At 46.8% G+C, this 25415-nt stretch overlaps 14 protein-coding genes across 14 annotated transcripts, besides 16 other annotated features; all 14 read left to right on the top strand.

The window, feature by feature from the left end:
• Positions 1-35: 35 nt before the first annotated feature.
• Positions 36-60: a microsatellite.
• Positions 61-823: 763 nt separating this feature from the next.
• Positions 824-852: a microsatellite.
• Positions 853-1444: 592 nt separating this feature from the next.
• TraAM80_01714 (uncharacterized protein) lies at positions 1445-1744 on the top strand (the record flags this gene model as incomplete). Its single annotated transcript, XM_029378746.1, has 1 exon — positions 1445-1744. The coding sequence occupies one exon, from the start codon at positions 1445-1447 to the stop codon at positions 1742-1744; it is 300 nt and encodes a 99-aa protein (XP_029241511.1).
• Positions 1745-1914: 170 nt separating this feature from the next.
• TraAM80_01713 (uncharacterized protein) lies at positions 1915-2289 on the top strand (the record flags this gene model as incomplete). The annotated part of the gene is made up of 1 exon (XM_029378745.1): positions 1915-2289. One exon carries the CDS (start codon positions 1915-1917, stop codon positions 2287-2289), a length of 375 nt encoding a protein of 124 aa, XP_029241510.1.
• Positions 2290-2991: 702 nt separating this feature from the next.
• On the top strand, positions 2992-3681 carry TraAM80_01712 (multidrug resistance-associated protein; the record flags this gene model as incomplete). Its single annotated transcript, XM_029378744.1, has 1 exon — positions 2992-3681. One exon carries the CDS (start codon positions 2992-2994, stop codon positions 3679-3681), a length of 690 nt encoding a protein of 229 aa, XP_029241509.1.
• Positions 3682-3692: 11 nt separating this feature from the next.
• TraAM80_01711 (putative multidrug resistance-associated protein) lies at positions 3693-7346 on the top strand (the record flags this gene model as incomplete). The annotated part of the gene is made up of 1 exon (XM_029378743.1): positions 3693-7346. The coding sequence occupies one exon, from the start codon at positions 3693-3695 to the stop codon at positions 7344-7346; it is 3654 nt and encodes a 1217-aa protein (XP_029241508.1).
• A 207-nt stretch (positions 7347-7553) lies between these two features.
• TraAM80_01710 (NAD-dependent deacetylase) lies at positions 7554-8279 on the top strand (the record flags this gene model as incomplete). Its single annotated transcript, XM_029378742.1, has 1 exon — positions 7554-8279. One exon carries the CDS (start codon positions 7554-7556, stop codon positions 8277-8279), a length of 726 nt encoding a protein of 241 aa, XP_029241507.1.
• Positions 8280-8382: 103 nt separating this feature from the next.
• Positions 8383-8440: a sequence feature (GA-rich).
• Positions 8441-8605: 165 nt separating this feature from the next.
• On the top strand, positions 8606-9079 carry TraAM80_01709 (DoxX; the record flags this gene model as incomplete). The annotated part of the gene is made up of 1 exon (XM_029378741.1): positions 8606-9079. One exon carries the CDS (start codon positions 8606-8608, stop codon positions 9077-9079), a length of 474 nt encoding a protein of 157 aa, XP_029241506.1.
• Positions 9080-9578: 499 nt separating this feature from the next.
• Positions 9579-9614: a microsatellite.
• A 589-nt stretch (positions 9615-10203) lies between these two features.
• Positions 10204-10539, top strand: TraAM80_01708 (ubiquitin; the record flags this gene model as incomplete). The annotated part of the gene is made up of 1 exon (XM_029378740.1): positions 10204-10539. The coding sequence occupies one exon, from the start codon at positions 10204-10206 to the stop codon at positions 10537-10539; it is 336 nt and encodes a 111-aa protein (XP_029241505.1).
• A 111-nt stretch (positions 10540-10650) lies between these two features.
• Positions 10651-10693: a microsatellite.
• Positions 10694-11598: 905 nt separating this feature from the next.
• TraAM80_01707 (uncharacterized protein) lies at positions 11599-12060 on the top strand (the record flags this gene model as incomplete). The annotated part of the gene is made up of 1 exon (XM_029378739.1): positions 11599-12060. One exon carries the CDS (start codon positions 11599-11601, stop codon positions 12058-12060), a length of 462 nt encoding a protein of 153 aa, XP_029241504.1.
• Positions 12061-12112: 52 nt separating this feature from the next.
• Positions 12113-12135: a microsatellite.
• Positions 12136-12594: 459 nt separating this feature from the next.
• Positions 12595-12620: a microsatellite.
• A 52-nt stretch (positions 12621-12672) lies between these two features.
• Positions 12673-12703: a microsatellite.
• A 31-nt stretch (positions 12704-12734) lies between these two features.
• On the top strand, positions 12735-14651 carry TraAM80_01706 (putative cardiolipin synthetase; the record flags this gene model as incomplete). The annotated part of the gene is made up of 1 exon (XM_029378738.1): positions 12735-14651. The coding sequence occupies one exon, from the start codon at positions 12735-12737 to the stop codon at positions 14649-14651; it is 1917 nt and encodes a 638-aa protein (XP_029241503.1).
• Positions 14652-14668: 17 nt separating this feature from the next.
• Positions 14669-14701: a microsatellite.
• Positions 14702-14814: 113 nt separating this feature from the next.
• Positions 14815-14894: a microsatellite.
• A 774-nt stretch (positions 14895-15668) lies between these two features.
• Positions 15669-15692: a microsatellite.
• A 96-nt stretch (positions 15693-15788) lies between these two features.
• Positions 15789-17138, top strand: TraAM80_01705 (uncharacterized protein; the record flags this gene model as incomplete). The annotated part of the gene is made up of 1 exon (XM_029378737.1): positions 15789-17138. One exon carries the CDS (start codon positions 15789-15791, stop codon positions 17136-17138), a length of 1350 nt encoding a protein of 449 aa, XP_029241502.1.
• A 119-nt stretch (positions 17139-17257) lies between these two features.
• Positions 17258-17280: a microsatellite.
• A 443-nt stretch (positions 17281-17723) lies between these two features.
• TraAM80_01704 (uncharacterized protein) lies at positions 17724-20768 on the top strand (the record flags this gene model as incomplete). The annotated part of the gene is made up of 1 exon (XM_029378736.1): positions 17724-20768. One exon carries the CDS (start codon positions 17724-17726, stop codon positions 20766-20768), a length of 3045 nt encoding a protein of 1014 aa, XP_029241501.1.
• A 94-nt stretch (positions 20769-20862) lies between these two features.
• Positions 20863-20897: a microsatellite.
• Positions 20898-21008: 111 nt separating this feature from the next.
• Positions 21009-21054: a sequence feature (A-rich).
• A 297-nt stretch (positions 21055-21351) lies between these two features.
• On the top strand, positions 21352-21903 carry TraAM80_01703 (uncharacterized protein; the record flags this gene model as incomplete). Its single annotated transcript, XM_029378735.1, has 1 exon — positions 21352-21903. The coding sequence occupies one exon, from the start codon at positions 21352-21354 to the stop codon at positions 21901-21903; it is 552 nt and encodes a 183-aa protein (XP_029241500.1).
• A 495-nt stretch (positions 21904-22398) lies between these two features.
• Positions 22399-22953, top strand: TraAM80_01702 (uncharacterized protein; the record flags this gene model as incomplete). Its single annotated transcript, XM_029378734.1, has 1 exon — positions 22399-22953. One exon carries the CDS (start codon positions 22399-22401, stop codon positions 22951-22953), a length of 555 nt encoding a protein of 184 aa, XP_029241499.1.
• Positions 22954-23239: 286 nt separating this feature from the next.
• Positions 23240-25003, top strand: TraAM80_01701 (uncharacterized protein; the record flags this gene model as incomplete). Its single annotated transcript, XM_029378733.1, has 1 exon — positions 23240-25003. The coding sequence occupies one exon, from the start codon at positions 23240-23242 to the stop codon at positions 25001-25003; it is 1764 nt and encodes a 587-aa protein (XP_029241498.1).
• Positions 25004-25033: 30 nt separating this feature from the next.
• Positions 25034-25059: a microsatellite.
• Positions 25060-25377: 318 nt separating this feature from the next.
• Positions 25378-25401: a microsatellite.
• Positions 25402-25415: the final 14 nt, after the last annotated feature.

Here is a 25415-nt window from a genome sequence, read left to right as displayed (position 1 = left end):
AGGGAGATTTCCGCTCCTTGCTACACGTGTGTGTGTTTTTTTTGTTTTTTGTTTTTGTTTATGATCTCTGTGCGCCATTTTTGAGTGAGTTTTTTTATCGATTCACTTCTGTCGTTTGTTTTTGGTGTTTCTCCTTGTTGTTTTGACACAACTGTGCCCGACACTACGTTCTATCTGTGGTGTGTTTTTTGGTGGTGCGTTGCCTTTTTTTTTTTTTGGTTGTTATTGCTTTCGCTTTGGCTGTTGTTGAGGGAATTTGCAGTGGGTGCGTGAGAGGAAAACAACAAGCCAAGGAGCGTGAACAAGTGACGACTGAGACAGACGAGAAAGGAAAAAAGTGGATGGGAACCTGTCTTTAGAGAACAATCTCTACATGGAAAAAGAAATAAACGGACAGTGTGAATGATTTGGGTGGAACGAACACCCAAATGAAAGGGAAACAAAGAGGAAAATACATGCATACAATGCGTTTTTATTGCAGGAGCTATCCGCCTATCTTTTTTTGTTGTTTGGTATTTGTTGTGGATGCCGCAAAACGTTTTTTTTTGTTTTTTCCACCGTGAGGGCTTTTATGATTCATGCTGCCTGTTCTCCCCCTTGTTTTTTGTTTTGTTGTTTCTTTGACATTCTTTTTTTTTTTTTTGTTTGCCTCTTCATGTTTGCCTTGATGGGATTTCCTTGACACACGAAGAAAAGGCTGGGGCGTAGTTGCAGCTTTTTATTGCCACTCAGCATGCTTAGTGAGGAAGGGCGGGAGGCGGCGGCAAGATTACTGCAGCAGCCACGCCTCGCTGCCTTCTGGGTAGAAAATGAAGCGCATAGCAAATAATAAAAAAAAAACAGAAATAAAAAGGTAAAACCTGAGGCATTCTGCAGGTGTTGGTGTCTGGGACAAATACATCTTTTTTTTAGCCATCGCACTTCACGGCCGTGAAGAGTAACTGGAGGCATAATTGATTGCCATGTACGGTCACTCACTACCGGAAGCACCGCACGCGTCAGGCGAACAAGTGAAAGAGGAAGGAAAACCTCCTCACCCACCTGTGGCTGCGAGCGTTGATGCTGCTGCTGATACTGCCTTCCATTACGTCCTCAACTTTATAAGGCAGGTCGTAGCCTTTTTTTATTTTCCTATCGGCCGTCGTTTTATGCCAGCCGTTTATGCGCATACAAAGCGTATGCAGGATCGAGGACGAAGGTGTGGGTGTGTGTGGCGGTCGAAGGACGAACAAAATGTTGCATTTAAACGCTTTACAACAGGGGACGAGCTGCGTATAGAATAAGTAAGTCCTCTTTGAGGTTCTTGCCGCTCTTTTTCCTGGATTTTTCTGCGGGATTCTGGAAGGTGGCCAGCGCATTGCCTTTCTGACCAAGAGGCTAAACACCTTTTAATCGTTTCATGAACCGTACAGTAGTGTGAGGAAGTATTTGACATCGTACAACAATGAAACGGATGTGGACCACATATTCCGTAATATTTTTTTTTGTTAAGTACTACGCATTTCTTATCAAGGAGTGTACAGTGGGAATTTTTTTTAATGATGATCTGGACGAACTGATATCTCCATCTTCAAGTAGTGTTGCCTCAGTGGAGTCTGAAGGTGTTGGTGAGGTCGCGATTGAGCCGCACAGAACGGGGAACATCGACACTGGCGCAGCCACCAACATGTGGTGTTGGCTGCATCCAGGCATTGACGCGTCATCTTTACGGTACAGGAGGACCGTTTTTGAGTGGAGCTCGTAATATGGGTCATACGACTGAAACTCGGTGGAGACAGAACTGAGTTTAGAGTCAAGTTGAGTGCACACCGCCAAATTTTTTCTACCGTATTGGAAGTCAACAGCAGCTAGAAGGGTCTTTCTCTACAGGTGCAATTACCAGAGAGTAAAGCGGCTCTTCAGCATGCTTACAGTATGCTTCTTGCCGATGAAGAGAAACAATTTGATAACGAAGCTTCCTACTATGCCAAGGAGGAGCAATGTCTTTGTCTTGCTGCTGCATCTGAAACGGATGATTCTTCTTCAAATAAACCTGCGTTACATCACTTGCTTCAGCCATTTCATGAGTGTGACATGTGCAAAGATCTGCGTCCACATATTAACTCTCTGGAGCCGAAGCTGCGAGAAAGCTATGATAATCACTGTGAGCTTCTTAACAAGTTACACCGCAACCAATTCTCACCACCGTCTCATCTGAGGATAATACTGTCTTCATCCTCAGGGGATGGAGAGAAGGAACGTCTCCATAATGACCGATCTAACAGGCGAAGAGCTGGGTGCGCTTATTAGGTATATGCTTCTGGAGTTCTTGTAGTAACGTCAATGCGCTCTTTTTTTTTTTTGTTTCACCCTCCCTCATTGTTGTCAGCCTGTGTGGTTATTATTGTTGTTGCCTCTGTGTTTACTTTGCCGCCCTGTCCAAACGATTTTTTATCCCTGGTTTTTTGTGGGTGTTTTTTTTTTTTTGTGAACATAAATAATAGTGTGTGCATATATATATTAGCAAACATTGACGAAAAGGAACGAAAATGAAGAATATTTTTTGTTTCGTTTTTTATTTGTGTATTTGGTTGGCACCCTTTCTCCCTGTTTGACGGTGTGCTGATCGCGTTGCGCATCCCTTATAGATGTACATTGCTATGCGTCGTGCATCGCGCAGGATTTATTCCCTGCAATATTATCACTCTTTTTTTTTTTTTTTGTTGGGCTTGCCTCCTGCTTTACACCTGGGCTGTCGCTGCGTCTTCCCCTGTGCGGCGTGATGGTATCGAATGCAGCTGGATCAGCACAGCCTCCTACACTCTTTCACCGGGACACGGCCGCAGAGGTAGGAGGAACAAGATACAAACAAGCTTAGCAATGAACCAAAAACAAATTGATGAAATGGCGACGACAATTTACACCATACACGCCGTGATAATTTGGACGGCGGTAGTACTTGTTGTTTTGTCTGCAGTGTGCCTCAAACGTCGTCTTTTAAGACCCACCCCGATGATTTTGTACTACTGCTGTGCTTTTGTCACCGGAGGCATCCTTGTGTCAGTGCTTTATCAACTCAATGATCCCCAACCGACACGAGTTGACTGGGTTGTTTGGTTGACGCGTGTAGGTGTCGTTTGTTGGTTGTTGCTCCTAATGCGTTGCATGCGTCACAGAAACCTTTCGGATGCCGTGCTGGCTATTCTGTTGTTTGCTATTTCGGTAACGGAGTGGACGGTTTTTGCAATGCAGCTGATCTCTACAGATTTTCGACTTCAAGATATTGTCGTGGATACGTTTATTGCGGTGTCTCACACGCTTGTCTTTCCTACTCTTGTTGGGTGGGATTGGCTAATGGTGAATGACATTGCCCCTGTTTTGTATGCGAATACCCCAAAGAAAGGAAGTAGCATCGGAATTGATGCTGCTGCTGCCGGTGATGATGATAGTAATAGTCGTGGTGTTGGCCACGAGGATGAGCAGAAACAGATTGGGTTGCCTCTGCGGCCTCTTAGTGATGACATACGCATAGATTCCTCTGTCACGTCTGCTTGGTTTTGTATGGGCGTGCGCCTTGGTGGAGACATCTCCCTTATTCGCGCCATCGTGCACCACTGGGGAGCCACATACGTCTTGCTCGCAGTTGTGCGTTTCGTATATGAGGTTGGGGTTTTTTTCCGGTCTATCTTCTTCGTGAACTAGTGGACAATTTAATGCGGGCAAGCACAAACAAGAGGACGGGTAAAGACGGAGGAGGAAACATTCAGTTTTCGGTCATCACTATCCTGCTTATTGTTTTCTGTACGATCACTTGCACCTTTCTTCGTGTGCACTACAACATTAAATTACAAAAGATGGCTCTCTATAACAGAAATCTATTAACCATGGAACTTTTTCGCCGCGCCATCAGTTCTTGCCTACAACAGTTAGGAAGTCAAAGAGAGGGAGATCTAATAAATCACCTTTCAGTGGATGTGCAACGTATTGCAGACGCAGTGCAGTCAATAAATGATCTCTGGGCGCTTCCACTTCAACTAGTCTTTGCGCTTTATCTCTTGTATGTTCAAGTCTCTTTTGCATTTGTTGCAGGAGTGGTCGTGACGCTTGTACTCATTCCTGTAAATATGCAGCTTGCTAAACGCATTAAACAGGTGCAAACCAATCTTATGCAGGCGAACGATGAACGTGTTTTGGCAATCACAGAAATTGTGAATAACATACTTTACGTTAAAATGTGTGGCTGGTCCCGGATGGCGGAACGATGGGTGGGGATTCCACGATTGCGATACATGAAGTGTCTTCGTTGGCTCAAATTTTTGGATGCCTTTTGTGTCTTTTGCTGGGCCGTCACACCCACTTTTGTGTCACTTGTTACTTTTATCACCTTTATTTGGATGGGTGGGGACCTAACGCCTGGTAAAGCTGTCAGCGCCCTGGCGCTTTTTGGTTCCCTTGTTCTTCCATTAAACGCGTATCCATGGGTGATCACCGGCTTTGTTGAGGCGTGTGTTTCGTGGCGGCGTTTACAACCGTTTCTTTCCATGCCACAGGTTCAAAACTGTTTTTTCGATGGGGGCATTTGGGTGTTATCTAATGCTGGTAATGGTACACCGTTAAGTGGTGTAAAGGAAAACATCACGCATGCAAACAGCATGGACGAAAATATGGGGGGCCCGTATATGGAAGGGGGAAGGCACTCTTTCCTGCATGCACCAAGTCACCTCTCGTTTGAGTTTGATCGTATGGAACAGCATCGGTTATCGAGTTCTCAGTTGCGACAAGATGACGGCCAGGATGCCTTGGTCAACGTTGAGAAAGGGAAGTTGCTATTAGCTGCAGCTAACTGTAATTGTGCGGTGGAACAGATGTTTAAGTTATATATCCCAAAGTTTCAAGCATTGCGTGGTCAAATAATTGCTGTTGTGGGACGTTCTGGAACAGGTAAAAGCGCCTTTTTAAATAGTCTTGCAGGAGAATTTGACATGACGCCAACTTCTTCACTTACCATTGTACGGAGTTCAATGTCGTTTGTAGAACAGACACCTTTCTTAATGGCAGGGACATTGCGTCAGAATATCCTTTTTGGCCTTGCATTTGATTCTGCGAGATACAGGGCGGTGATAAAGGCGGTGGCCCTTGATGAGGATCTCCATCACAACTTTGCTCAAGAAGGGGACTCTACGTTTGTAGGGGACCGTGGTGGAAAGCTGAGTGGTGGCCAAAAAGTTCGTGTGGCATTGGCTCGCGCCTTGTACGCGAATAAAGACTTGTGCCTAGTGGATGATATTCTGGGTTCTCTTGACACCACTGTAGCTCATCACATTGTGAAAGAGGTCTTTGTAGCTGCGGCAAGGAACGGGAAATGTATTATTGTTGTGACGCATAATGAGGAGCTTATACAGTGTGCGGATGCTGTCTATGCGTGTGCGGATGGCTGTCTTGCCGTCACGGAACAAGCGAAGGATACACTTATTTCCTTGCTGACACGAATACCACAGGAAAAGGACAAGGAACTACAACGAAAAGAGGAAGCGAAAAAGGAAGCGGAGAATGATGTTGAGGCAGAGGTGACACCCGCGTTGACGGCCTTGGAGGTGGGTAAACATGGAGTTCTCGCGTGGAGTACTGTGATGTGTTACTTTGGTTGCGTAGGGTGGAGACTAACACTGTTTATTGTCATTTCCGCTGCTGCCATGCAAGTTGCTCGTAACGCGAGCGATCAATATGTTGTGGTATGGTCAAAAGATGGCGATGGTAATACAGCTGCGTTTATACATATGTTAAGCATAATTGTTTTACTTAATAGTTTGCTGGCAATTATTCGTGGATTTTCTTTTGCATATGGAGGTTTAAGAGCGGCACAGCGTCTTCATAACAAGCTTCTGCATCATGTGATGTCAGCCACATTTCACTTTTTTTCGAATACCCCGCCTGGGGAAATTATTAACCGATTGTCCAATGATACCTACACAATTGATGATTCCCTTCCATTTATTCTTAATATTCTTTTGGCGCAGACATTTCTTTTTTTGGGTTCCATAATAATAATAATGCTTAATTCCACAGGAGTAATCCTATGGACACTTGCCCTTTTTTCACTGCTATATTACCGCATCCAGCGCCCCTACCGCACGGTTTTACGAGAGCTACGACGTTTGGAAGCTGCAGCGCGCGCGCCTTTGCTTGACACAATGCGTGACGTCTTGGTGGGTGGAGTTGTGATTCGATGTTTTGGATCAGCTGCCGTCAACTTATACATGTGTCGTGTACAGGACCAAGCCAAGGCCTTGCTCCGCACAGAATATAATGCACTGATGTTAAATGCGTGGTTTGGACTCCGTCTGGAGCTGGTGGGTATTTTATTGCTTAGTTTTATTGGGGTGCTTGGGATTTATTACCACGGGAGCTCGCATGCCCCAATGCTGGGATTGGCCTTTGCATACGTGCAACCACTAACATCATACGTTAACGGTCTTCTTGGTGCGTTTACTGCTACAGAGAAGGAATTTATCAGCGTTGAAAGAGTTCGGCAGTACTTTTATTTGGCACGCGAAGACGCCAAGGATGGGAGTGTGCCGTTGCCTACTATTGCATTATGGCCGTCTCTGGGCAAGGTTGACGTTGTAGGTGTCTCCATGCAATACGACGAGGCTGGCCCTCAGGTGCTGCGGTGCCTCACGTTTCATGCGGAGGCAGGGGAAAAGGTGGCTATTGTGGGACGAACCGGTGCCGGCAAGTCTTCTATTTTTGCTGTTTTGCTTCGCCTTGTGAACTTGAGCGCGGGATATGTTGCCATTGATGATTGCGACATCTGTCAATTGCCGCTGGATCTCCTTCGGTCACGTCTGAGTGTGATTCCACAGCATCCATTTATTTTCCATGGCACGCTTCGCAAAAATGTAGATCCACTAGGTTTGTACACAGACGGTGAAATCCGCGCTGCTTTGGACTCTGTCAAGCTTGCCGATCTTAGTCTGGATTCCGAAATGTTTGATGGTGGCACTCTGTGTGGCGAGAAACAGTATCAAATTGCAATTGCCCGCGTGCTTCTCAAACGGCCACGCCTTCTTTTATTGGATGAACCGACTTCTCAGTTAAACTCCGAGGCAGAGTCACTGCTGTGGCGTGTGCTGGATACGCTGCTGAAAGACACGACTTTGCTTTGTATCACGCATAAGCTATCACACGTTGATTTTTTTGATCGTGTGGTTGTCATTGACAGAGGCCAAGTTGTGCATAGTGGCCCACCTGCACTTCTTCGTCGTAAGGGTGTGTGGCCGTTTGCGTCAGACGCGGGTTCCCGCTGCTCTTTAAATCATGTAAAGGTACGAGACGTGTGGAGGGAACGAAGAAGATCAGCTAGGTAGCGAGGAGGCTCATTGCATTCACGTGTTGGAGTTCATTGGTCAATGAATGGGGTTATGCGTGAGACTAAACAGCGCCAACTTTCTCTTTCTATTCCTTGTTTTTTTTTTTTTCCTTATGTGCGTTTGGACGCTTATATATATATGGGTTTTTTTTTTTTTTACAGTTGAGGTGATTTGCTCTTTTTTTTGTTTTGGTTTTGGAGTGCTATGAAGCCGCGGTGTCAGTGGATCACGATTTTAACCGGTGCTGGCGTCTCTGCAGAGTCCGGACTATCGACGTTTCGGGATAAAGACGGTCTATGGGAAAATCATCGTGTCGAGGAGGTTGCGTGCCCCTATGCCTTTATGCGTAATCCGCAGCTTGTGCAACGATTCTATAACGAACGACGGAGGGCTCTTCTCTCACCCGCTGTGACACCTAATCCAGCACACATGGCTATTGCCATGCTTCAACGGGAGTATCGTGGAGGGCGTGTGGTGGTAGTTACGCAGAACGTTGATAATCTTCATGAGCGTGCAGGATCTACGTCGGTGCTGCATATGCACGGGGAATTGCTTAAGGTGAGTTGCATAGCTACTGGGGAGGTGTTTGATTGGACCCAGGATGTGGTGCATGGAACGACCCGATGCAAGTGCTGCAATGCAGTGGAAACGTTGCGACCGCATATTGTGTGGTTTGGTGAAACACCGTTCCACTTGGATGAAATAAACACCGTGATGAAACATACTGACCTCTTTGTCGCTATTGGGACATCTGGTAACGTGTACCCCGCTGCAGGCTTGGTGATGCACTCAAAAGAGAACGGGGCAAAAACGCTTGAGTTGAATTTGGCTCCGGGAGAGAACTTCAGTGACTTCGATGAATCGATATATGGTAAGGCCTCCGAGATTGTCCCGGCGTGGGTGGATAGGCTGCTTCAGACAGGTGCGTAGGTTTCTCTGTACTGCATTTTTTCCTGCTGCCTCCATTAACCCTTTTCTTCCCTCCCCTTCTGACCGATGTTACCCCCTGTTTCATTCACTCTCTACGCATACACTCTCTCGCTCTCTCGCTCCCCCTTTCTCTTTCTCTCTCTCTCTTTCTTTTTTTTTTTTACGCCTGAGCTGCCACGTCTTGGAGAAGAGGTAAAACAATTAAGCAATTCACGCGAACAAGGAAATTAAATCAAACACCTCTTCAGGAGAATATATAAATAAGACAGTCGAAAGAAAATATCACCACTGCACGATTGACAATAGAATCCTTCAAGTACGGTTCAATGTCTTTCCGCTCCGCGATACGTTACTTTGGGCTGATTCTAATTCTCATTCCCTTCATTGCAGCAGGCTTTCAACTGATCTCCAATCCAGCGGTATCTGCCGTGTTGCTGGCGAAGAGCAATTTCCCCAAAATGTTGAAAATGGCCGGCGTTGAGTACCGACTTAGCGCCTCTGACTACGCGGTTTTAACTCAGGCGTTTGGTGCTCTTTTGCTCGCCTTCTCTCTCTTCATTTTGCTGGGGGTGGGCCGGTGCTTCTTCGCTCTCTTGTTGGTGATAAGCACTTTTGTCCTTACGGTTGCCTTTCACGTGAACCTTGACGACCCAATGAAGATAACCGACAGTGACCTCTTCCAATTGATGAAGAACGTGTCCATTATTGGTGCCCTGCTCTTCGTTGCGGGCAGCGGGCGGCTGTCGCATCGCTATTCAATGGCGTACAAAGAGGCAGAAATAGGGAAGAAGAAGCGCTAACTGTCGTTACTGTTTCTGTTTTTCCTGTCGCTTGCACATAAGAGTTGGAGATATCTTTTTTTTTTGCTTTGTTTTCCCCTGTTTTTGTGTTATTGCGTGCTTTCGCTACGCCGTTTATTTCCCTTCGTTTTGTTCTGCGTTTGTTTTATGCTTCCTTTGATTCTGCGGGGCACGTAACACGTTTTACACTGGGCAAGGGTTGCTGGGGTGTTTTTTTTTTTATTGGGATGCACCACAAGAGTTTCTGCCCCGTTGTGGGCGGTCAATGTTACGGGCCACCGAGAAAGATTGGAGGAGCGTGGTGAATAAGAAGAGGAAGTGTAGCACGGCAGGCGTGGAAGGAAAGTGGAGGAGCACGCAAAACTAAAGCAGAAAGATGCAAGCATGCCTGTGCTGGTAAGAGGAGAGTTTCCCAACCCCCCCTCCCCCTGTGCAAAGATATAAATAAGCCCCGCGAGGCAGAGAACAAACACCACGACAGCCGAGGAGAAAAGAGAAAAACAGGAGAGGAACACGAAAGGAACACGAAAGGAACGAAAAGTTATGGAATAAAAGAAGGCAAAGAGACTTACATGAGAAACGAAAAAAAAAAAATCGAAGTGACGCGATTGTACGGAAACCAATAGAAGTGCAAAGGCAAGAGAAATGAAGTGGGGGTGAAAAAAAAAAAAGGCGCTGACGGGGGTCAGATGCGGGAGGGAGCTACAGAGGAACAATTATTGCAGCCCAATTTTATTTTTTTTTCTGCATCTGTGAATCTGCACACTTGCATGTGTGTCGGCTGAGCTAGGCCCGTTACCTCTAATGAAGAAACCAGATGCTGTCCGACTTTCCATTGTAGACATTTTGGTACCTTATATATATATTTCTTTACGACAACAGACAAGCTTAATGAGTTGAGTTTTGTGTTGTTTCTTTCGTTGCTTTCTTTTCTTTGACCTTTTTTGCTACAAATTTCACCGGCAGGTTAACGCTTCTTATATAAGCGGAGTGGTGCAATTGAAGAGGGGCGCTTCAAGCGTGAGGCCCAGCTAACAGAGAGAAGGTACAAACACGCGACACGGGAAACCAAAGAAGGAAGGAGTCAGAAGGAAGAGGAATAAGGCATTTCTCAACAAAAATTCATGCTTATTAAGGTGAAGACTGTAAGTAACAAGGTGATTGAGGTTGTTTCTCTCAATGAGGACAACACCATCGCGGAGCTCAAGGAGAAGTTGGAGGAATCAGAGGGGATACCAGGAAAGATGATCAGGCTTGTACACCAAGGAAAGCAGTTGGAGGATGAAAAGCGCATCAACGACTACCCCATCGCAGCTGGCGCAACACTTCACATGGTAGTGGCACTGCGTGCTGGCATGGGAGCTGGGGTGGGTTTTCAATTGCCGCCTGGACGAAAGGAGAGTGAGGAGGCATGGCGAAACTTACAGAATGGAGTGCCGAGGCGAGAAAGGGGACAATAAGAAAGGGAAATGCATTGGGGGTTAACGCCCCAATGTAGTCCTTTATTCTGGGCTATACGGTGAGGCTAGTGTGTGATACCTGTGTCTTGTCCACACCAAACTCTGTCCCTATTGTTGTTGTTGTTGTTTGTGCATGTTTTTTTTTTTGTGTTGTGCTCTCTTTTTCCTCACATTGTGTCGGAATTGGTAGCTTCTTCTGTGGTTGCTGCGCGCCTATTCTCACTCACGGTGTGTGTATATGTGCGTGTGCGTGGTTGTCCGGATGACTCTTTCATGTGTCAAATGATTCGAAGGGTTTTCTTTTGATGAGATATTTATTTATTGATGTTTTTTTTTTGGTGCCTTTTGATGGTTTTTCTCTTTTTATCTCTCCACTTTGTTATTCTGCACAACGTCAAAAACATTTTTTTTTTTTTTTGGAGGTGCGGGGAGGGGAGGCAACCAACGCGGAAAGGAAAGGGGACCGCTGCTTCACTCTGCAGGTGAGGTCCTCTGAAGAAGGGGACCCGGGCCGACTGCAGAATTGGAGGAGGATGCCAAACGTTTTAAGGGGATACATTGCTCGACATAGCGAGAGGGGAAATTGGCGGAAGCTGCTGCAGTATTTTTGGTGACATCTGATATATATATTGGTAGTGGGGTGGATATCATTGTGGCCTTTCCGTACAGGCAATGATAATCGCTTTCAGGTGACCAGCACGGAGGAAACTATCTACGACGCCATCAAAGATGAGCTTCCTCCACACCAGTACGAAACCGAAGTAAGCCATTACTTGGAGTGACGCTGGCGTAGGGGTTAAATCCAAAGTGTATTTCTAGTAACATGTTATAGTGCCGTGTTAGGCTGTGCATTTGGTTTTCGTCAAGCACGCACAGAGGGACGGTATATTGGTCGATATAAAGTGCTATGGCGCTACAGTTCTAGCTTTGCTGTTGTAGGGCTTTTGGCCACTGTGTTTCATCACTTACTTGTGGTACGTAATAATTATCATGATCGGTTGTTTTGCCCAATGTTGGCGGGGGTGCCGGGTGCTGTTGCGTTGGCACTGGCCATCCTAGATGGGAACCATTACTCAAGGCATGTTTGCAGGCTCCTTCATTGGTGTTGTTTACACCGCTGGGTATTATGCTATGACGTACTACCACAAGCATCGTTTAAAGATTTTGTCTCAGCAGCAACTGCGACAAGTGCCCATCCTCACGGTGTCACCGGAGCTGCAACCCATGTATAGGGCCTACCTTTATGATAACAGGTCGTTAGAGGAGAAGGACCTGCTGCAACGGCAGGCTGTTGTCTTATCGTTGGGTAAAGAAGAAGTGGGATTGGACGCAAAAGGAATAATTCACAACGTGGTTCCTGAAGTTGTGGATTGGGTAAACTTCCCCAACTGGTGGCCACTGAAGTTTCCTCCTACCCAGACTGAAGAGGAACGGATGGTTCTTGAGCGGAAGCGCAACGAAGAGGTGGAGTGGCAGAAGCGTCTCATTTTGGATTGGAGTCTGAGGGCGGTGCCTTGTTGAAACGTGTCAATCGAGCCAAACAGTACCGCGATGTATAGCGCTGCTTCCGCGTTTTTTGTTGTTGTTGTTGTTGTTCGGACTAGAAGAAACATTAACCCCTCGAGAAGACAAGAGGGGGGTGGCTGTGTTGAGAAATGCAAATAACTGCAAGACAAAAGGAGAACAACCTTCGCTGCGTGTCTTTTCTTTACCCACAGTATGCTGTGAGGCAGCAACAACAGGAGCTGGTTTCTTTACCATGTTCCCCCTCTCTCACTATCTTGCGTTTTTTTTTTCTTTATTGTTCTTGTTGTGTCTTTCCAATGCGTGAGTTGCGTGGGTCAAGCAGGTGCTTCCAAGTGCGTACAGAAGTGCAGCAGGGCGAAGAACGCTGATTTAATCGCATATTTAACTACAAGAAGGTCAGTAACAACAACAGGAGGAGCAAAGCACAGAGGAACTTCTAGTTAAGAGGATAAAGAGGAAAGAGACCTGTTGTGGCCGTTTTTCCCTTTCATTGTTGTTTTTTATTCGTTAAGTTGCTGGCATAGGCGCATATATATATATATATATATATATATTCACAGAGAGATAGATAGAGAAGGTTCGAGGGTAGGGGGAATATTTGGACAGGTTGCCGTTGTTGTTGTTGTTTTTTTTAGTTTCGCTCGGTCTCTGTCCAGTACTCTTAGAAGATGTCAACACCTGGAGGTAAGTTTCGTGTTACATTCCAGCGCTTAAACCTTGAAAGAATACTCCACTCGTCTCTGCGTAATAACGCAGGCAGTGCCACAGGCGAAGCTATTATTAATACCTGTGTTGGTATCAAGTCAGCTGGGGCCAGTGAAAGGTTCAAAGGCGTGTATTTGGCTCTAGGGGATGGTGTTCGAGGAGCCTATTGCAATAGGTTACCATTTCATGTGCAGTGGGACCGCATTCAGCGAAACCTGAATGTTTTAGGGCGTGTGTCTACGGGCAACACCGTGGTTCCTTATCGTGATAATGGTGAGGCCTTTCGAGTTATGTGGAAGGCTGTGGATGAAGCCAAAAAAAGTGTGTTTTGGCAAACGTACATCTGCAAGGATGATCGCATTGGCCGAGTGACAGTAGAAAAGATGGAGGCTGCACATCGGCGTGGGTGTACTACCGAATTGCTCTACGATTGTGGCGGTAACATCACTGGGCGAAGCCGCCTTATTGGGAACCTCAAACTGTCTGGGGCCACTGTTATTGAGCATCGGCCTATTTTTGACCACATTTTGCCGTATTTGTTTGGAGGCATGAAGTGGGAACGCAGCCCTGCCATCCGCAACCACCGGAAGATTCTTATCGTGGATGAGAAAATTGGATTTTGTGGTGGGCTGAATATTGGTAATGAATACTGTGGTAAGAGTCAAGGAGGAACGGGACGCTTTCGTGACACACACTGCTCCGTGGTGGGCCCGGCTGTGGCCCATCTCCGCGAGGTGTACGAAGATACAAAGGCGCCAAAACCGTGGAAATGGAGTTGGACCCGTTGGCGCAAAATTGCATCCACGGCAATGGATCGTCACTACAAGGAGGGAAGAAATGTTGCGGATGACATTCTTGTACCTATGACAAAATCTGTGCAGCAAAGGGGGAAGGTTTACCTGCAACGCCAACTCGTAAAGGCCGAGGAAAAGAAAGCACGCTTTATGAAACGTATTCGATGGAAGCGGCAGCGCGAAGGATTAGAGTCGTATATGCGGTGGTATTCAAAAGATGTCACAAAGTCCATCCCACAAAATTTGACTCCTGTTGACTGTGACGATGCGCCAAGACAGTCGAGGGAGTCCGCAGAAGACAAAGGTGCATCAACGGCGATGAAGCAACGAATGGAACAGTATCGTGTACGTGCGATTAATAAAGCCAAGGCGGCCTTGGAAAGGCGTTTACATGCAAAGCCATTGCCTATAACCCCTTTAAAGGATACGGATCCTGTTCCTGGAGCAGAGGCGTATGACAAGCTACGTCCCAACTCTACTCAAATCATATCTTGCAACCCTCATACACGGGATTGGTCGATTCCGTATGCCTTTTGGCAGGTTGCTCAAAACGCACACAGACGATTGTGGGTGACAACACCGTATTATTTGCCTCATCGAAAACTGTTACGTTCCATCCTCTGCGCTGCTCGTCGCGGCGTTGATGTGCGCATTCTCTCTGGAAGTAGTCGTACAACAGATCCTTGGTTTATGTGGTATGCATCGAATTACATTACCGAGCATCTTCTAGCTGCTGGTGTTCGTGTCTACGAGTACAAGGGTAATCAGGTCATGCACGCCAAAACGGTGGTGGTTGACAGCATTTGGTGCTCTGTGGGAAGTTACAATTGGGATATGATGAGCAACAAAAACATGGAAGTTTGTCTTTGTCATCTGAGCTATGCGATGGCACGAGAGATGGAGGGTCACTTCCTCGACGACATGCAGGTCAGCATAGAGTTAAAATATGACGAGTATCAGCGCCGCTCCTGGTGGCTGCGGTTTACGTCATGGTTTTTTTATGTTGGACTTCAAATTGGAGAAAAACTAACATTCTGCACGTTTCGGGACGCGGACCTTTCCTCAAAGATCTACGGGTTGGACTAAACGTGTGGTGTCTGAAGACACACAGACACACACACACACACACACACACATTGCACACCCCACGACAATAGCAGCAGAGGTAAATAAAGAAGGAAAAATATAATAATGAATTGAAAGAATGCTCTGCAGGGATATGTGCATTCATTTGTTATTTGTTTGTAAAATGTATATATATATATTTATATTTATATATTTATATTTATATTTATATATTTATATTTATATTTATATATATATATATATGTCTTTCCCGTAAACTTGTTTAATCGACTGATGACCGTTGGTTAAACAATTATATTATTCCTTATTTTTCCATGTCGGTTTTATGTGGTTATTCTAATGAAAAAAAGATGTGGCTTTCACCATGGGGTGCTAGCCAACCCGTATATATCTGCTTGGAGATGTATTCATACATGGAACAGCTTCCGTTGGTGACGGTGATGCTGCTCATGCATATTGCACCATTACGCAGTATTTATGTCAAGCTGCGACTGGTGCACCACCGTCTCGGCGGCAGTACGGGCATGCATCACCACGTACACTACATTCTGGAGAAAAGTAAACCGTTCAAACGACAGGGAGAAAAAAAAACCAATAACGAATAAGGAGGAAAGCCAACAACAACAAAAACATCAAAAGAAACTTGGGAGAAAAAGGAGGTGTGGAATTGGGGGTAAAAAAAAAGCACTTCTTTCACCACGTTGAACCGTTTTTTTTTTTTTTAACTGCCGCCATTGCGGTAACAGTAGTACGGATTGCTTGCGATGTTATGGTAGGTCCTGTCTGTCTGTGTCTCGGGTGTCATGGTGCACCTCTATCCATCCCGACAACGTGGTTCTCTCTCCGCTCGTTTTGGGGGTTCTTCTCGTGGCTGTTGCTGCGGTTGGTTTACGCAACTTTGAAAGACAGAGTAACAAACAAGAAAGCAGTAGCTTCACAGGTGCCTCTTGAAAGCGGATTTGGTTCTTATCATTTTGTGCGTGCGTTGTGTTGTTTTCCTCCACTTTGTTTTTGGCAATATATATATATATATATATTTATCACACTGACTGCTTATCGGCGCTACTACCATCGTTTGCAGTCCCTGTAGCTACGGCCGTTGCAGTGTGTCGGGGAAATCTTGCCTATTTGACGGAAATGAGAGGAAACCTCGAGGAAATGAGCTGCATATTATACTTTTTGCGTGCAAGCGGTTATGGCGAGATTGTAGACGACGGATATCTACTGCTGTTGGCGGCAAACGTTCATCTCACACGTGATCTTCAGGATCTTTTACTCAAAGCGAAGATGTCACCCGCTCGTCATAGGGCGTGTGACAGATTATTTGAAGAAGTGAAGAGAGTTATCACAGAAGTGGCGACTGCTCCTGAAGATCGTGTGACAGCCAGTGGTGAGCGTAGTGGCCTGCACATCTTTAAATGTGGCAGTCTTGCTTTCGACACGGCTCTTTATGACTCGGATGTTGAAATTACACTCTTACAACGCGTGGATTCGTCTCCGGATTACTTTTTGCGAAGGCAACTTGACGATGAAGATGCGCAGAACTCAACTCCGATTGATGGGCTGATGCGAGCTCAGATAGCTAATACAGAGGCCCATATCCTCCTGCCGTACCCTGCTTGTTTTTATTTGGCGCTGCCATTGATGGGTGAACACGACCTACTTATTAGTATCAGAGATGTGGTTCTGGATCAACTGGAGCTGCAAGAAAAGCAGAATGTTGCATCTTGCAACAATGGCCCAGACACAGTTCGTTTGCATTCTGTACCAGACGGCATTGGCCTGAATATCACAGTTAACCGAACAGAGGCGTTTGAGGTTGCCGCAGTGCTTCCACGATTACTGAAAGCCAACAAATCGGTATACCCTGTTATCATTTTTATGAAGGTGGTTTTGAAACAATTTAAAGTTCAATCTTCACAACTCAATTCGTACGTCTTAACTTTAATGGTGCTTGCCTTCGCCAGATTTTGCTCTTACGCGTCTCCGTTGCCCAGTTTCACGTATTATCCACATCAACGCGAGGAGGTTGAGCCAGGGCATCTTTTATTTTGTTTTCTGAGCTTTTTCAGTCCGCTTCCACGGGGCCAATTTGACCCAACACGGATGTCACTTGTTCCTATTCACCCTCGCGGTGTTGTATACGAGACCGACGAGGGTACTCCTTTGTCACAATTGAACACGGATGGTAACCGAGTACTTTGGCGTGTACTGGAGCCAACACACTGTGGCGACAATGCAGCTGCCTCGTGTGTTTTGATTGACGACTGTCGTGACCTGTTTGAGCGTATTCTTGTTGTTTTGCTTCAAAGTTATGCTGGTGACGTCTTTGCCTTTTTTGCGGCAGTTCATGACCCACCTGCACAAATTGTAGCCACCGTTGATTCTGATGAGGCACCGACGACGGAGCAATCGTTTTCGGAAAACCAACTTATTTCTCGACTACTTCAGGATTGGTGGATCGAACGACAGAGTGAGTCCGAGTGAGTCACCCACCTCCCTTTGCGTCGTATTCCGCCTTTGCAGATGGGACCTTTAACCTTTTCGTCACATGGATAGGCCGTTGGGGAAGTTAGTTGGAGAAGTCTGACTCCTCCGTTTCTGTTTTATTATTATTATTATTATTATTTGTTTGCGTTTGATTGGGTTTGGCTTTTTCAGGGACGTTTTTGGGGTGGGGGTGCAGGTACGCCTGCAGTGAACATAGGGAAGGAACACAAGGCAGGAAGTAAATGTTTTGTTCTTCTGTGTTGAAGTGGCTTCCGGAGAGAAGTTTAGGCTCGAGCATCTCAGTTGTGAGAGAGAAACGTGAGTTACGATGATCATGTCTTTTAACAAGCGTTTTCGTTTTTCGCTTTCTACTTCCATCTTCATCGTTTTTAAGGTTTTTTTTTCACTTTTTAACTCTTCTATTTCTACAAAAAGAGAGGGAGTGGAAGAGTGAGTCGGGGAGGGACCGAAGGTGCGTGTGCGGTGTGGGAGTAAGGAATAGAGGGAATGCAGAGAAGTCGGGTGATTGGCGTATTTTCTCGCCATTGTGCTTCTTTTTTTGTTCGAAGCAGGATTGGTGTGATGCCTGTGGTCTTAGCTCAGTGTTTCTATTCAACATGGCACATTGCAAGGCGCAGATGCACTACAAGGGGTGAAGTGAATCAGCTCGAATCATCAAAAGATGCGGATGCAGCAATAGCTTCGGCAAGCATGCCAACAATGGGTGGAGATATCGACTGGGACGACACCAGTATTCTGGAAGACATCAGAGGCGTCTTGCATGCGGAGCTTTCGCCAGGTAAAGGGCCTATGCAGACGGGAAACAACAACTTCTTGCCGGTTCATACACTTTTTCGTGCACTTGGGCCAATGCTGAGGTTGCAGTTGCAGAATTCCTCATTTGGGGCGCTCGCTAGGGCGCTGAAGAGCAAGCCAAACTGGTTTGCTCTTAGTGACGATGGCTCCCAGGTGAGACTCACGGAAGAGGCTTGGTCCTACCTCCCGAGTCACCAAGGTACAGAGGGAATTAACGAAAGCAACGTTGCTGGCCAGCCACACCATGAACCTCGTCCCCCGAACATCGCCGTTGTAGGGGGCGTCACGGAAACTTCCCCTCTTGGGAAGCAAACGGGTTTTCTCACAAAGCGTTTTGTATTGGTTCGGGGATGCTTTATTTCAACTCCAGTAGATGTCTCAAAGCCACCAGTCGCCTCAACAGAGCTCGAGGCGTGGAAACTCAATCGCCTTGTTCTCCCTCTCACCTTGCATTTCCTTTTGGACAGGGAGCCAGTAACTTTTTTTCCATATGGAGAAAAACCGCAATGTTTGTCACCCGATTTAGCAGAGCTCGAAAAACTTTATGTCTCGAAGGGACTTTTCCCACCCTCTGAGGTGGCTGCCGCATTTGTGCACATCACACCCACTTTTTTTGTGGAAACCCGCCATGTTCTTGTGGCGATGTCTCCAGACGTGGCTCAGCGCCTTGAACGTCTAATCCCGAAGGATCGTGTCGTAGATGGTTTCTTTAAGAGGTATCCCATGATTTTTAAGCTTAAGCAGGGCAGGGCTCAGAAAGCTGCGGTAAAACTCAACTTGGATTTCAGCTTTATTCGGGATTATCCTGGGTGTGGAGTAGCAGATCGCTTGCTGCGTCGCTACAATCAGGAGTACCGGGCGACGGTAGGCGGGGTTATCTCTCGACCACTGCCCTCCTCTTCTGCTGAAACAGGTGCACAGGGTCGTCGTGTGGAGTCTCATGTTGACGTTAAAATTTTTGAGATTCTCGTGAGAAATTTGCCTCGGTTTCCGACGGAAGCATCACTTTCAAGACAGGAACTTGAGGAGAAGCGTTGTGAGCCATTTCCATTAGTAGAGTGGATTGATAGCTTTTCGCAGGAGGATTTGGATGTATTGAATAGTGTCCCACAACAGCGCGTGTTAACATTACTGACGCGTTATTCACATATCTTTCAATTGATTTGTCGAGGCGAGGATTCAAACTTGTTTGCAGCGCACCAGGATCTAGAGGTGTTAAGGAACTCAAGCTACAAACGGCGCATTCCCCAGGGTGGTGAAACTAAGGATAATGTTGCATTACCTTCAAATTCGGAGTTTCTGTGTGACTCACAGGATACTCCTCACACGCATACTTTGATGGAGGGGCAGGAAGGTGCACAAAACGCTGTGACAGACACTTCTCACATGTCGGGCGCCGAAAGACAACGACGGGAGGCGGATATAGCTGCGGCAGTAAGGGATGACTTGCTTGGTATGGATGACATTCTCAGCGGCAGCGCGGAGTTCGTGTCAACGCCGCCACGAGAAGGAGCAGATACGGAGCTGAGTGACACGTTGGATGCTGCTGGAGATAAGATTCATGTCGCGGAGGGTGAGAAGGAGGGTGATCTCTTTACAGAGAAAGAAGTTGAGGCGAAAGCGGATGATGGTGATGATGATGAAGAGCGGACAGTGTTAGGGGAGCCTGGGAGAGATGCCGTTAAGAAGGATACACCGAGCCCGGTTACATTAGCCATCGATGAAGAAAGTGACGGCCCGTATATTCCCTCTCGGTATGAAATTATTTATGTACGACGTCTTCCAAAACGAATTGCACCACGAAGTCTGAGTGATTACAATGCCACCAATTCTCCTGAGCCGGAGTTATTGCGGCACATTGCTTCGTTTCTTAATCCACCTCCATCCTTGCAGGAAGCAAAGCGGCTGAAGCTGCAGTTGGGGACGAACGCGTCTGCTGGAGCTATCTTTTCTAGAGGAGGTAATTCTGGTCCATGGCGATGGGTGCCGATTCAGCGCATTTACGCTTCTCTCAGTAGAGAGCAAAAACGTTTGTTAAGGCCTTTGAAAGGGCTTGTGCACTTTATGCGGCTTCATGGGGAGATCTTTGAGCTAAGTATGGACTTTTTGCATGTTATTGCTCATGATCCGGAGGGGCAGATTCCACCGTTTGTTCCAACACAGACGGTGTTCCACAGTGAGGATCGTGTGCTTCTTCCACAAACATTTGATGATGATGAAAAATCAAAGGCGTCGCTGATAGCGGATTCGGAACGAGATAAGTTTGAGCGTATTCTTGGTGCCAGCCAAATTCCAACGGATCGTCGACAGTTGCTGCTTCTTGACCCGTTGAACCCGTTGCTACATCATGAGATACTATGTGAGGAGGTTTCTTTTTTTATGCCTGACCACCCTGTCTCACACCATCAGTTACTGACGCGTTTACCACCCATTTTGAAGGCGGCACTTTCTTTACGACACAAAAACAACTTTAAGACGAGTAAGCATTTGACGGTGTGGACGGATGGCAACCGCATGATGCTACAAAAGAGTCAATTGGCTGTACCTGATTCGGCACGGATGGACGAGGAAACTATCCCAGTGGAGGACGCTATTGAGGCGTTGCGTGAGGTGATACCGGATGAAGGTGTGTTGGTAGGGTATCTGAGCCGTATGCTCCCCTACGCCGCTAAAAGGACGTTAAAAACGCACTTTGGAAATATCTACAATGCCTTGCTTGGGTATCCACAATACTTTTACATTGAGAAGGTGGTAGAGGGAGGTCGAGCAAACAGTACGGTTTTTCTTGTTGAGCGGCTTCAAGAAGAATAAGAATGGTGTTTAGGGCCAAGCATGGGGGCTCCATTTTTGCCTGGTAGCATTGTGTTTGCGTTGGTGCTGAAATACGATTCTTCACATTTATTCCTTTTTATTGTTGATGTTTTTTTTTTTGTTGTTGTTAAACCAGATTGATTTCTGTCGTGCCTTGTCTTTGGTGTTTGGTGGTTTGTGGGTGCGAGAAAGAGAGAGCGAGCCTGCCTGTGTGTTGAATTTGTCATTTGTTTGTACCCCTTTTTATTTATTGTGTTTCCTTGTCTCTTGTTTTTTTCTTTTTTCTCCCTTTATGACGAGTCCATACCGTGTGTTTTTTGCTGCCTTTGTACTTCTGGTTCTATTTGGTGTGATGAGCCAAGAAACGAAGCAGGGGTTCAATGAACGAGGTGCTTGATGAAGAGGTTGGGCTGCCGTACTTGAATTTTAGTCACGTCCCTTCGCAGTTGGCAGCTATGTTCCCTTTTTGGTGCCTTCTGCGGGGTCTCGGACGCTTCCCCGCGTGTATGCGGCATTGCCAGGGGATGGATACACTGAAACCGGAAAATGCCTTGCGAATGGATCATATTTCGATGTGAGGTTCATGGCGAGACCTGCTTTCATTCTTGTGGGTTGCGGAGGAGTTTTGAACGGGCGCCTGACGGAAAGTCTCGTGCTCAGTGAATCTGCATTGCACTGCGATGCTACTGAGAAATGTGAGGTCAAGCTGCATGAGGCAAGAAACATGAAAAATCATTTAGGGGACATCACCTTGATTCCGTTTATCGCTAATTACACGTTTGGTCCTGCCTTGGGGTCTTTGCTAGGAGTCTTTACCGTCGTGGACGATCCGACATGGATTCTTTTGCTTAGTTACACATTGCAAGAAAAAGCTGGATATGATTGCGTTTTATATGTCAGGATATTCCATATTCCCATTACGGCAGAACCGCGGCGATTCAGTCAGGCGTTGAATTCCATGATTCTTCATCATTTTGCTGAGACTGATGGAAATAATATGTGTCATTCTCTCTTGTCAGTGGAGGAGCTTTTTGCGACAACGTGCAATTACTCAGCCAGTGCTGCTAAGGTGTCTGTACGCGAAAGTTTGGTTTCTTTGCGTTTGACATATGATGAGGTTATTAACCTTGCATAAAAAATGATATCGAGTTCGTTGGCGTCTGTTAGGAAGACCCCGGGAAAAAAAGTTGGATGATATTCCAACTTTGACAACCCAAATGCAGCGAAGCACCTTGATGGATGAGGCGTGGTCGGGAGCCATCTCTGGGGAAGATGGATATCACCTGGCATCGGAGGAGAGGGTAGAAGAGCACCGACGTGAGGTGCTGCAGGAGTTGGAGGCCGTGCGGGCACGGCACCAGGCCTTCCTTCATGAGGAAAATGATCTTGTGGCTCGCATCCGCCAGGAAGAGTGCAGGTGGAATGAGCTTGTAGGGCCCCAGACGGAGGAGCAGCGTGGGCAGAAGGAGGAACTGACTAAACTCCAGCGTGAGTACAGATAACACGCTAAGGAGAGTTTGTGCGTGTTGGAGGCGCTGCGACGGAGGAAATTAGAGGAGTCTGCGCGGGCTGTGATTGTGACCGCCTTACAGGCGGAGAAGGAGATATACCGCAGAAGGAGTTAACGCGGATGAACGACGCGTTGGCAAGGATGGCCAACGAGAAAAGAAGAGGAGGAGGAAAATGCAGATGTGGTGATGTTCTCGACCAGACGTCGGCGTTGGTCCACGACCTTCACAGCAAAGACTCTGAACTTCAGTATGTATGGGCTGAAAACGTGGCACTCCGCAGTCTGCTGCGGGGGCTAACTCAGGAGTTGAGGGAGGAGGAGCAGACGATGGAGGACTTGTATGGTGACCTCAGTGGCTTCATGAGGGATATTAACATGCTTGAAAGAAAAAAAAAACTCCTACTCACAATGGAGCATGGCGTGCTCGTTAATAACACGACACGTATTCAATCTTTTTTACAGGAGCAGAAGCAAACGCTCCGTTTGCAGCAAGAGGCTGCCGCCGCCGAGCAAAAACAGACTTCAATACGGCTCCTTGTACAGAAGGAGCGTACCAACAAATCGCTCAATGACAGCAACAACACCGCGGCACTTCTCTACCCACTAAAAAAAAAAAAAGAACCCCAAAAATTAGGTCTCTCTGGGGCTTTACAGGCGGTTTTTTTTTTTATTTAAGGTGCCATTTATCTATTATTTTTTGTTACTTTGTTTCCTTTGTTACAGTCCACCTTTCCGTATCGTATACTCCCGTTCGTTTTAAGTGGCGCACACATGCCAGTTGGGGTGATGTGCGACCGAAATAAAATTGAACCAATGCAAACATATTCTCTCACTGCGTCCTTGATTACCCATATGAGTTGTGTTGAGTATCACTTTTGTTTGTTGCTGTGGTGTTTCTCTGTAACGCCTCTACACTACACGCACACACGCGTACAAACAAAACCGTGAATGAAGAGGCCGTATGAAAAGGGCTTTGAACCCCAACGCCGGGGAGTTTCACCCAACGGGTGGAAGACTCAACACATTCAGGGAGAGGGATAGTCGTTCTTCGTCCTTGAAGGGTAGTTCTGTACCAGCTACGGCTTCCTCGCCTCAGCACAATACCGCAAACACTATTGATACAACATCTTGTTTTCTCTCCGACGACAATGTAGAGGCGTGCCACTTCATACCAGTTACACGCCCCTTAGTGGACTGTCGTGCAGCGTTTTATGAGCACTCTGAATCCACTCGATGTAAGCAGATGGAATTTGAACGCCTATTGCGCCTTGGCTTTTTTGGCGCGCATGAAACCAATGAACTGAGCATCTCCTCAGCTTCTGTCTCTGGTGAGCACAGAGCCTTCTGGTTGTCGTATTCAACCGCCTACTTTCGCATGGCGCACGAGGTTGTACAGGAGGTGGAGCTTGGAACACTCAATCCCACCAATCAGTCGCTATCCGCTGCTTCTACGCCGTCGAGAAACTCTCTCAAAGAGTCAGGTTTTGCAAGGACTACTGAAGAATTGCAGCGACAACGTGATTTTCTTCGGGAATTATATCTTGCAAAGGTTCGGCCTCTAGTTCCTTATTCCATTCGCAAGCAGCTGGCTCTTCACGCCAAACGCTCCAGTGCAGTTTCACATGAGGATGTATTGAAGGCTGTGAACTACGTTCTTGATATTTTTTTCCTCTTTACACGGTTACAATTTCTTCGTTTTCTTGACGCATCCTCTGGTCTCAGTTACTCTGCTTGTGTTCAATTTTTAACCAAGCTACGTGAGCGTCTGCTTAAATCGGAGGTGGCCGAGCCCTTTCTCGGTGTTGTGCTCGTCTTGATGTTAATCTCCACTGTTCACATAACGTCCGCGCAACGTGCGATGGAAACCGCTACTAGCGAGACAAGTTTTTTGAGACTCAAAGTACAGTGGCTCTTCTGTAGGTATTTTCCGGCACTGGTTGTGGCCTTCCTTTCCGGGTCTCCGTTACAGTCTGTAGAGGAACTCCGGCACGCTCTTCTTGCAACAAGCCAGGATGGCTCTCTTTCCATGCTTCAGGCATGTCCTGCCGCCATTGTCGCAATTCAAGAGCTCATTTCGTACAACAAAAAAACTGCGGTGTTGTGGAGTGTCACGTTGAGTGAAGTGGTGAATTTTGTGCTACAACATTTGTCGCAAACAGACCGCGCAAAGCGCTGCAGCAGTTCTATTACATTTTTACTTTCGGAGCCCACGGCACTTGATGATTACATGCATGTAAGGTGGCCCACAGTGTTAGCTTCACTGCTGGAGGCAGTAAATGTTGCGGTGGAGGAGAAGGATTTACAGGATGTGTCGCATCCGCAAGGCGAAATGAACGCACGCTCAAAGGAGTTCCATGCTTTGGCAATGAAGTCTGCCTTAGCGTCAGGTGGAAGCGAGTACGAGACCGTTTATTTTAGCCTCCTCACTCTGGCGAATATGGAGTGTTTTACCGCGACGGAGCTTTCCTGGCTCCTTGCAGCCCTAGAAGACTCTTATACTGCAGGCGGCCATCCAAGCGCAATGGACGCGTTTCTTTCTTGCACCGTCCGTGCATCGCTGGCGCCAGCGGCACGTGAACTTCTCGACGTTCTTCGCGCGCTGATGCGGGGTGGAAACAGGCCACTGCAACTGCAGGCTCTCATGGAATTCAAAGGAGTCATGGGAGGGCAACAAAAGCCAGTGCCACCCAAAGGAACTCCAATGGAGCCGTCGAGGGAGCCTTGACGCGAAGGGGAGGGGGGGGGGGCGTCTGCGACAACAACACAAAACAACAACAACAAGACGCCGTTGGAGGGAGGCGTTGGATTCACTCACACATACAAAAGAATGAAGTAAGGTAGAGGAAGGAAAAGGAATGCAAATACAAGGATGAAAAGCAAGCGGAAATCGAAGGAGAACAAAAACTGATGTGACAAAAACAAATACGCATGCACATACATAGAAAACGAACTGACAGGAAGGTTCCCTACGATATGGACCATTTATATTCATTGTTGCTGTGTCTAATGATTGTTATTATTTGTGCTGTGTTTTTGTACGGTAACCAGGGTAAAGGATTGAATGTGGGTTCTGGGTGAAGAGAAGCACTGCTGGTAGAGCCCCCCCCCCCCCCCCNACCCACCACACCACACAACAA

Source organism: Trypanosoma rangeli (assembly GCF_003719475.1).
Source record: "Trypanosoma rangeli strain AM80 chromosome Unknown Tra_15.4_contig_00035, whole genome shotgun sequence".
In the NCBI taxonomy this organism is placed as follows: domain Eukaryota; phylum Euglenozoa; class Kinetoplastea; order Trypanosomatida; family Trypanosomatidae; genus Trypanosoma; species Trypanosoma rangeli.
Note: the sequence above shows the minus strand (reverse complement) of the source record. Positions and strands in the feature narration are given on the sequence as shown.